General features: G+C 44.3%; 1 protein-coding gene across 2 annotated transcripts in view; it reads right to left on the bottom strand.

Moving 5' to 3' along the window:
- Positions 1-10274, bottom strand: part of LOC136829234 (uncharacterized) — a 59673-nt gene extending 49399 nt beyond the window's left edge. For both annotated transcript variants that reach the window (XR_010850332.1, XM_067087533.1), the window contains exon 1: positions 6463-10274. Coding sequence is in view for 1 of the 2 variants with exons in the window: in XM_067087533.1 (XP_066943634.1) it covers positions 6463-8949 (2487 nt within the window). In the remaining variant the exon portion in view is untranslated. The remainder of the gene's footprint in view (positions 1-6462) is intronic.
- Between the last annotated feature and the right edge of the window lie 1014 nt (positions 10275-11288).

An 11288-nucleotide genomic window follows, 5' to 3' on the forward strand; every position in this document is an offset into this window, starting at 1 on the left:
TTCATTCGTGAACTCTAAATATTTTTTGCTCTTGGATTTCGATGTAAGGTCGTGGGACGGTGGGTTTTGGGCGAGGGAAATTGGGCTCAATTTTGACTTGGATCCGGACGCGACATCGGTTTTGTGAGGCAGGTCGAGGCATTCTAGCTGAACGCGTTTCATTTCGTTTTGCTAGTATATGCACTAGTTCATTCTCTCTCTCTCTCTCTCTGTATATATATATATATATATATATATATATATATATATATATATATATATATATATATATATATATATATATATATATATATATATATATATATATTAGATAGATAGATCTGTTACAATTATTTTTGGCAGGATATGGGCACATTAGTATTGAAAAAAAAAAAAATATATATATATATATATATATATATATATATATATATATATATATATATATATATAAAATATAAAGAATAAGTCTTTCCCCTTTAGGATATGAAATTAACGCGTGTTGACCTTCCAATTTTCAGCAAATCTTTTGAGGTTTCTCGTTCAGGCCTTTCTGAAACCCACCACAGCTGACTAGCATCTAGGTATATACTTCACTCATTAAGCCAAAACAAAGGAGCAACGCAGTATAAGAAACTGTTTCTATATAGTTCAACCCTCTCTCACACTCGCTAAGGAGGCGAGCATCATAATCACTAGACCGACGACGAAGCCAGTGAGTGCTCTGTCTTGGTACAATTTTTCCTCTCTCGGTAAAGCACACTCCCTTCGGACCATCCCGTTTGAGTTGCTATTTGAAATGTGAATACGTTTTCTAAGAAAAAGAACTCACAAACACAAACACAAACATACATAGTATAATATATATAAATATATAAATACATAAAATGTCTATGTACTGTTTCACTCACACGCGCGTGAATCTAGGACGACCCAAAGTCATTTGATTACAGCCATCAAAAACCGGTACAAGTTTTGGGGTTCAAGGAATTACGAAAATCAAAAGCAAAATGAGAACGGCAAGAAAAAAAAGTGGTAGTCGAATTTCTCTTTTTTTTATCGGGCAACCGAAGTCACATTTGGCATTTCACGTACTGCAAGGAACAGCTGCCTTGAGACAGATATCGGAATGTACCTAATGCTCTTCTTTTTTCTCTCTATTTTTTTTTTTTAGGGCTACTCCAACTCTTTCTTTGTATGCTTCAAGTGGTCGAACAGAGAGAGAGAGAGAATATTTTCAGGCAAGAAACAAATATCTTACAATCTAACGTCTAAATGTCATCGTGAAATAAAACCTTCACAGTGAACAAGACGTCTAGGCTATAGAACACCTTCTGTAGCCGTTTGTTTATACATCTGAAGATACTTTATACCGCAAATCTAAAGCATTTAAATACTCGAAAACTCATCATTTCCGCCTCTTAATGATGCCGAAACGAAAACAAAGGAAAAAAAAAAAAACTTCACGAACTGTAGCAACTCATAAAGAAGCTAAATCATCTGCCATTGTTCTTGTCGCCTTGACCACGTCTCATTACCTCTCTGTGTAAGTTTTACGAGAAGTTGTCATGCTGGCTACTCCAAGGAGCCACGCACAATCAACCCATTTCATTTTCTTGGCATTTCTCAACTGCTGTACAGCCTAATTTTCTTTTGTACTATATGCACTCAGTGTTCTACAATCTTTCTTCTGCCAAGGATTGTTCCCTATAATGTGATTGTGCTTTAACAAAAATAATAATCTTGATCCAAGTTAGCATGCAGACGAAATATACCAAAGACCAATCCTTAATTCGGGAAGAACATGTTGGAATATTTTGAGAAGAGAGAGAGAGAGAGAGAGAGAGAGAGAGAGAGAGAGAGAGAGAGAGAGAGAGAGAGAGAGAGAGAGAGAGTCGAATTCGAATGAAACATACACAGAAATAATGACGGTTGCCTAACAGTTTTTAATCCTCACGTGGTGCACTGTAACCATTACTTAAGGTTCTTTGTACCGTTCTTTCGGCCCTTACCTTTAACCCCTCTCATTAATTTTACTGTACCTCTGTTCATATTATTTCCTCTATCATACTTTCCACAACCCTTCCCTACAGCAACCGATCCATATTGCGACTCCAAGGTCTTCTTCCTGTTACACCTTGCAAATCTTTTCCTGCCAATCCCCGTCTCAGCGCTGAGTGACCTCATAGGTTCCAGCTACTGGCCTTTAGCCTAAATTCCACATTGTAATCTTCAGAGTTCTTCATGTATGTGTGGGAGGGGACGAAGCGACGCGACGGGAAGGAATGGAAGGGTGACCGTCGCCTTGCACACACCTGCAAGGAACAGGTGGGGAAAACACTTGTCCCTCTCAATCAAGGCGGGGGGGCCAGGTGAGACCACCATCGTCTACAGTCAATATGCGGCTAACCTGGTTACTAATTCATACAGCCGAATTAGATCTGGATATAAATATGTGATGTAGTGAAATTAACCGCTAAATACCTGGGAGGTGAAAATAAAAACTTAGCATCGAAATGCGATACCCTCAAAGTAAAGAATCAGATTACTTTATATCATCAACTGTCAATTGCCGATAGCTTATGACTTTCAGAACTCGGTGTTTACGAAGCAAAGCGATTTACTTGGTTCGGAACGAGTTTTGGGTTACTAGGCTGAATGTAACCGCTGAAATTTGACATGAGACGAGATCTAATATTAAAAAATAGTGATGATTTCAGCAATTTAAAGAAATGACAAGGCCAATGGCCTTGTCATAAGGACGAATAGGTTATCGACGTGTTTATTATATAACCAAACTGTACTCAAAACACCTATACTTTACCATATTTCCCCACGAAATTGAAATGGAAAGCAATACCAGCCTCTCAATATATCTAGTGAACAGACACGAGTAACTTGTATGTAAGGAATCGGAGTTATTACTTAAATATGGCCAAAGAAAAAAAGAACGGGTTCGAAATGTTGTATTAAACACGTCCAGGCGGTACAAAGCTTAGTAGCTCTGGGAGAAGGATTGAATAGTCGGTGTGCTTTGAGACGGTCGGGTCATGTGGAAAGAAAGGAAGTCGATATGCAGGCGATGGGAAGCGTATCAACGTGCTGATGATGAGTCTCTGTGTGGAAGTGTAAGAAGGCTGTGAAAAACTATTCACGATTTAGCAATTCAAGGAGCCCATGTCTCCCACAAATCGAGAACCGAATGAATATAAAATTTAGGCCAAGGGATGGGACCTACGAGGTCATTCGGCGGTGAAACGCAAACTGACAGGAAAAAGGTTTGAAAGGTGTCACAGGAGGTAAAAGTGTTAGGAGCATATATGTTACCAAACAACAATAATAATATAATAATAATAATAACTGACCCATGAAATGCGCTACCGTTTGGCATTGCGGAGATATTACACAGATGTCTCAGCATTTAAAGCTCGGCGATCGCGTCGGAAGATTAGGCTGTGAAACGGTTGCCCTCATGGGCAGTCATGCGTGCAACTGCAATATTATGTCCTAGCAGCCCGTAAAGTCGGTGTTTCCTTCGCGCGCCATGTCTCTCTCTCTCTCTCTCTCTCTCTCTCGTTGATGTCGTCTTTTACCGAGTTCTCTCTCTCTCTCGTTGATATCGTCTTTTACCCCCTCTCTCTCTCTCTCTCTCTCTCTCTCTCTCTCTGCAAACACGCAAACACTTAAGCACGTAGCCTCCACAAAACCTCGACCATAAATCAAAGCGTATGTTTGACAGCCAAAGCAAATGGCATTATTTTCCAGAAATCTCTCTTCCTCCATTGTATCAGGGGTCTCATGATGACCCAACACGTGCCAGGCAACTGGCAATCACCTTTAAAAGCTTGCTATTAATATGTCGCCTTTAAACAACACGTAAAAAAAAAGAAAACAAGTCCAGGGAAAATCTGTTTGGTCCATTAACATAAAGTATGGCCGCAGAGATTAAACATCATCAGGTTATATTGTTCAGCTCTAAGCAACAGAGCCAATTGTTCTGGTAAAGTACTGAATACTAGGCCTATTTCAAAAGTCAGTCATTTGACTTGAAAATGTGCCTTTTTTTTTTTTTACTTTCAACGGTTATGCTTCAAAGATATCTTTTGTAATCACCGTAGATTTTACTTTTGAATAATATACTCACAGGTATGTTTTCTATCATGCACTAATGGTTTAATGGTTAAGTTAAAGCTGGACTAACGTTACATGTAAAATCCCGGACTTGATGCCGTCACATCCCAGATAATCTACTGGTAAGAAATTTCTTGACGTTACATTACCTCAAACCAAAAATAAGAATAAAATCCATTGCATATAACATTAACATGATAGACCAAGACGTAAAATGGAATTTTAAAAATGTCACATTTGAGCATCACGCCAATTGCAATGCTGCGTTCATTAAGGCTAGGCGCATGAATGAAATGCCACAAGTTACAACTACAACACGGGGATGAACACGCTTTCTGCCAAGTCTGATCCAATGATAAGAAAAATAAACCCACGTGACAGCGTAACACATGCAGCCTGTTACGAACCATTCCGAAATCAGGATGAACATCAGTCATGCCACACATAAATAACAGAATGACTCTCGACTAGTTTACGTGATACGCAAAAAAAAAAAGAACAAAATTACAAGCCCTGGAGAGCTACGTTTCATATTATGACTAGGGACTGAACGCACAAAACCAGGAGTCCCAAACATTATTAAGAAAAGTCATGGTACTATTGACAGGCAATAACGGGCCGCAGACAACACTTGAGAATATTTGACGACTAAACATTAGTTCTAATCGACACGAATCACCTTGCTTATCACATCCATGTATGTATATATAAAAAAAAATCCAGTATGCTGCTTAAAATAGAAAATATAGGCCTAAGCGCTTTAAATGACAACAGACTTGCAATTCGTCACATAAAATCCGTTAGAAATTATCTAACTTAATGTGCTTTTGTTTAAAAGACAAATCTCATTTGTCATCAATCACAACATGCACACATAATTAAGGAAAAAGCGTCAGTGGCCAATTCCTAGGCAACAATATACCTTCATCTGTATGTGAACAAATTAAATCAATAACAAACGGTTACTAAAGAACTGTAGTTAAACAGATCAATCAACATGTTCTGTGTAATCTCTCGGTTATTTAAAAACGTGATCATGGCATAAATAGCCCAATCTCTGTAACAATAGGAATCCTTGCAATTTGAATCATGCATCACTCGCTTAACCTACAAATTTTGTACTTTATTTTATACTTCAGTGACTAGACAACGTATCAACAGGCACAAACAAACAAACACACACACACACACACACACACACACACACATATATATATATATATATATATATATATATATATATATATATATATATATATATATATATATATATATATATATAGACTATGTGTGTGTGTGAGGCGTAAATTAAAAAACAGAGTCGATAACCAGTGTTGATACAAGTCCAGTATAAAAGAACACAATCGACCATAACCAACATTCCAAACTACGAAAACTTCATTATCAGGGATAAACCTAGTTTTGCTTAAATGTCACATGTTTAACTTTTTTTCATACAATGCACTTAACGACTTATTTAACGATATTTGCGAAGAAAAACTTCCTTAATCAAAGGGCAAAGCAAACTGCTTTAAAATAAAATATCCATAAACATAAAAAAAGTACTTAGTTACACAACTGGTTAACATCAAAATGGACTTGGCTCAGTCACGATAAAATTGATGACAAGCATTATCACTAACATCAAAATTGCAATCATATTCATTCTCTGTCGTTATCATATTCACTGACTACTTAAACTGAACAAAGATTGTGGTGACATCCGCAAAGCTGTTGAGGATAATATCCCTTTGGATAGTTTTTCGTATGAGTGTTAACGGATTTGCTATTTGCATTTTATGCCATGTGGACATGACAGCTTTGTGGATGTCACCACAGTGTTTATTTAGCTTTAACTTCTCAGTGAATTAGATAACGCCAGAGACTATAATGATTATGGTTCTAACGATACACACACACACACACAGACACATATACTGTATATATGTGTGTGTGTGGATGTATGTATATATACATATAAACTAGTGCATGACAAATTACCGTAGGTAATATACTTTTACGATAATTATTGCACCAAGATCACTTAACTACCTTTTTAAAAACATCGCCATAAATGCATCGATCGCTACCTTGGCATACAAATATTTTTAAAATATTCAAAACCAGAATGGAAATAAACGTTTATTTGTTTTCAAGTCAACATCACCAGTAATCATTAGGAAAATCACATATTTTGACATTTATAGATTACGATTTTTTTTTTCGCGTGCATTATAGGAACCTCAAATCTTCGTGCTAAATTACCTTAATCAATCACTGTACTTTGTGTTTTGAATGATTTTGTTCACAAACAAAGTGACATGTCAAACAATCAATGGACTTTCATCTTACCTTTAAGCTCTTGCAGCGGGGATCGAGGAAGCTGGCGACATGGTGGAAGGGCGTGAGTGCAAGGGCGTCTGTGAACTTGCTTGCCAGATGCTGCTTCAGCTGCCTCAAGGGCAAGGACGCTGAGGGTGCGGCACACAATTGCAGGAGCTTGGCCCTGCAGAGGACAGCTTGGTTGAGAGTAGGTCTCAGACTGTCTCGCACCGTCAGGAGACATCTTTTCACCCCCGTCAGGAGCTCGGACACCTCTTGGTAGAAACGACGTTCTCCGAGGAGAGTGGCCCCTGCCTCGCAACCAGCCATCACTGCGCACAGTTCGTCGTGGTGCCCCGTGATAAAGTTGAGGGCGTGCAGAAGGGCGTCCCATCTCTTCACCTCGTGAGGCTGAAGGCCGCAGCTAGAGACTCCCGACACATCTGAGTCGGCCAAGAAGGACAGGATGGCCGCAACGTCGTCACAGATCTGACGGTAGGAGGGCTCCTCCGCAAGGGCATCCAGCACCTCTTCCACGGCGTGCCAAACGCACCTCACGCCCACCACGCCCGATTCTGACGGGGTGCCCCTGTCGCTCACGACTGTCACGTGCTTGTCTCTGAGGGCCGCTGGAACCCACACATCACTGAAGAACTCCGACAAGAGAGCCGTCACGGCCTCGTCTTCTGTTTCCTGTTCGATTACCCGATGTGCACCAAGGGCGTAGCTGCGGAGTTCGAATTTGGGCGTTATGAAGTGGATGGCGCCCGAGAGTAACCTGAGTTCGGTATTATGGTGGAGGGAAAGACACAAGTTGGTCTGGTCCAAAACAGATCTGGCAATGACGGAGCGAGAGTCCCCGGCCATCGGCGTTAGGTAGGTGTTGAGCAGTTGGCGAGCCGAGGGCAGGGGCTCCTCCTCCCGAAAGGTGCCATGGGCGGCCCCGAGATTCAGGATGGTCCACACGAGTCTCTGGAAGGCGTTGGAATCCAGAGACGACGCCGCCACCAGATCTTGACACATGTATCTCAGCAACGCCCTCGCCACGCCTGCCATGGCGGCGTTGGGCGCCATGGGCGTTTCCCCTGGAAGACGCCCTCCATCGCTGTCCCGACGGAGGGATAAACTGAGAGGCGACCCCTGCGGTGAAATTGGGTGGACGGCATGGGCGGGAGAATGGGCGTGGACCGTGGGTGGGGGAGAGTCACCAAGGCGAGGGTCGGCTTCTGTGGTGGGCGCGACGGAGTCTTCGTGTTGACGGGAATTGATATCTGTCGAGGAACAACGGTGCCTGAGCAGACCCCCGGTACCGCTGTATTTCGTGTAGGTCACCACCTTCAGGCAGCTCTTGCAGGCGGCAAAGGGTCTCTGGACGCCGTCCACGCAAACCACTGAGAATCGGACCCACACATCGGATATATAATGAGACCCTCCCGAGTCCTTGTCAGTGAGCGTGACCCTCGAAGACCCACTGCTGACCAACTGTTGCACGACCTCCTTCGTCAGCCCTCCTGAAGAAGTATCGCCGCCGCTCTGACTGTCCTCGTGGACCCGATGGTGCCAACTGTACCTGATGGGGGAGGCCGACCCTCTCAGATCCTCCGGAAGGGTACTGTCACTTGTGTCTGCGCGTTCTTTTTTCACTGTTCCTCTCCCCCAGCAGGAGCTACTTGCCTCGGGACTGCCTGGGTCTCCTGCCGTTTCTTCCTTCACTGTGACTTCGAATCGCGTCCTTTTCGCTTCTTGCTCCTCTCTCTCTCTCTGCTGCTGTTGCTGCTGACGGTGTATGTGCTCGAGATGAGAGTGGTGCAACTGCTGCTGGAGGTGCTGCAGGCGTTGAGGATCGGCGAAGAGGGCCGTCGCGTTGGCTATGTTGAGGGCGGTCAAGGGATGGGCAGCCGCGGCCGCAACAAGCTGCGGCAGCTGCAGAAATCTTAAATCTATGGGAAATGATGGAGGAGGGGCGCCTGTCTTCCTTTTCCTACTTCCGACGGAGGCGGTGGCGGTGGTGGTGGGTTGGGCTGCGGTAGGCGGTGAACCGGTGCTCGTCGGGGACGCCCTTGAGGTTATGGTGGTGAGGGACACGGGCGAGGACCTGGCACTACCCCCGTCACTATGCTGCGCGCCCGCCACCTCGCCCTTGAAGATGAACTCATCCTTGACACTGTCATTCGCATAGTTTTCACTTTTGAGCTCCGCCTTGAGGGTGGCGGCTGTCGTATCTACGGGAAGGTTAAGCTTGGCGGAGAGCTTGACAGCACGGTTGACTGGGGACCTCTCCGACAGGGGATTACAAGGGTGGCGCAGCAGGCTAGCTGTGCCGCTGCGGGAGTCACAGTGTAACACTCGGAAACATACTTTGCACACGGCGAAAGGTCGAATCACATGGTCCACTCGCACACGGTAATAGAACTTCCAAGCGTCAGCCCTTGCCTTCTGGTTAATCTCCAACTCGAGGCGATCGGAATGCTCAAGAATTAACCTTTCGATCAGCGTCTTGTCCACGACCTCTGTCATATTCGCACTGGCCCACGCCAAGCACACAACTGGCTCGGGTAGGTGCGCGTGCGTGAGTGTACTGTAGAATGTTGTCACGGTCACACGCACGACTAAGAACGTGACGGGAAATTTATAAGATTGTTCTAGCGAGCGAAAAACACTTGAACACAGTTGACACTCGGCTCTCGACTCTCAGTTGCATTTCGTCGAATCACAATCACCTTGAAATAAAACACTCCACATCATGACGGAGAAATGCGAAACACCACTGGTACTACTTTAAAACTCATAAAAACAAGTCCGAGAGAAGGAGGGGGGTTAGGGAAGCGTTGCGCGCTGGCTAGAACGCACTTTGGCCCGGGAGCCTCTGGATGTTGATTCGTCACGGAGGCGGGTGAGTCAATACGAGGGACCCACGTGACGGGATCAGCTCTGCCTCACTCTGCCTCACGCCTCCTCACGGCGACAGCCCTTCTTCCCCTGCTCACTCCCTCCCATGCCCCTTCCCCTTCTTCCTATCCCCTTCACTCACGACATAGTGCGTTAGGGGACCAGGCGACGCTAGGCGAACTGCCACCACCGTCGCCAACAATCATCGCCTCCGAAAGAGCCAGCTGACGGGTGGTGCGTGCAATGAGCCGCCGAAGAGGAACTCGCCAATACCTGATCGATTGATAAACGCCAAGCCGCGATCCTCTACCGAACTCCGAGCACAGATTTCAACGCAGTATGCCGACGGTCACTCATTTATTCCGTTTCAACAATCACTGGCCATTACCGGCCCGAGAAGGGGGGCCTTGTAGCAGGGTTAACGTGGACCCCGCTAAGTTGGGTTACATAAATGGCGGAGCTATGCAGTCCCATAAACAGCGACGGCCGGTGGTGGTGGTGGTGGAGAAGGAGGAGAAGAAGGAGGAGGAGGAGGAGGAGGAGGAGGATGAGGAGGGGGAGGAGGAGGAGGAGGAGGAGGTGGTGGTGGTAGTGGTCAGACCAGACCCCCGGACCAATCACAATCATTCACTGAACTTCGTCTCGGTTCTGTTTGTTTACGTACAGCATCACGAGGCCAGCCAACAAAACACAACCGATGGCAACTCACGCTCTATCTCTCTATCTATCTCTCTCTCTCTCTCTCTCTCTCTCCCTCTCTCTCTCTCTCCAGAAAGCACCGAATGGCGATATCGCCGGAATCACGCACAAACACTCACAGACAACTCACGCAGTGCCAATGAAACAAGCGAGAGGCGCGACAAGGAAGACCAACAACTCTACCGTACGAACGAGTGAGCGAAAATGCTTCGCCGTCGGTCTGTCTTAGCGGTAATGTGATGGTTAGTAGTAGTGGTGGGGCGACGGGAGGAGGTGGAGGAGTGTTTGGGCTCCTCCCAATCGAGGTGGTAACCGAAGGAGAAGGCGAATTGGGGGGTCGGGAGAAAGAGGGAAGAAGAAGAAGAAGAAGAGAGGGAGGGAATACGGGCGGCAGCAGGCAGTGGTCATGCTTCCAATACTAATTAGGATCCGACTCACCACTAAGTTTCAACCAGACACTAACCACCCCATTTCAGAGCCCCATTCACAACCACCCCATTTCAAAGTCCCATTCTTTCTAGCCAACCCATTTCAGAAGGTTTCAAAAGCCTCATTCATTCATCCGCTCCCCAGTCAAAAGAATGGTTAATTAAACATCCCATTCACCAGCCACTCCGTGCTATTATTCATTCATTTTACGCTTCAGATCGAATCCCATTCACCCCACACCATTTCAGGACCCATTTCAGACTCCCCAGTACAGTATTCCCCAGGTCATTTCAGTATCCAGTCAGTAAACATCTCGGATATCTTAATACCTTCTTTGTCACAAGTTCATTCATTTCAAAACCCATTCATGTGTGCGCAATTTCAAACATCATCCTTTTTATTCCTGCCGTAGTTTCTGCAGTGTTTCTTCCCCATTATCTTTTTCCTCAGACAACTCATTCACGGACATCCTCTCCTAGTTTTCCCCATTCCTCATCTTAGTTCAGTATCTCCTTTAATTCAGAGAGAGAGAGAGAATTAATAGCATACGACAACAATCAAGAGTTGAGAGATCCAGCCCAGAGATTGATCACTGATAAGGGAAATCATTATTAATTTTAAACTTACAACAGTTTTTCAAGTCTGCTTAATTGCTTTATTAAGTACGCGACTGTCTCACTGAACACTTGCAAAATCTTCTTGAAAAAAAATAAACGGTAGACATTTTAATTCAGTGTCTATTTCTACTCGTTTTCCACTTAGAAAAAAAAAAACGAAGGGAGAGAGATGAATATTCAGATTATGAAGACTTATGCAGTCAATTTTGGGAATAAGCATTG

The sequence above is a fragment of the Macrobrachium rosenbergii genome, chromosome 44 (genome assembly GCF_040412425.1).
Source record: "Macrobrachium rosenbergii isolate ZJJX-2024 chromosome 44, ASM4041242v1, whole genome shotgun sequence".
In the NCBI taxonomy this organism is placed as follows: Eukaryota; Metazoa; Arthropoda; class Malacostraca; order Decapoda; family Palaemonidae; genus Macrobrachium; species Macrobrachium rosenbergii.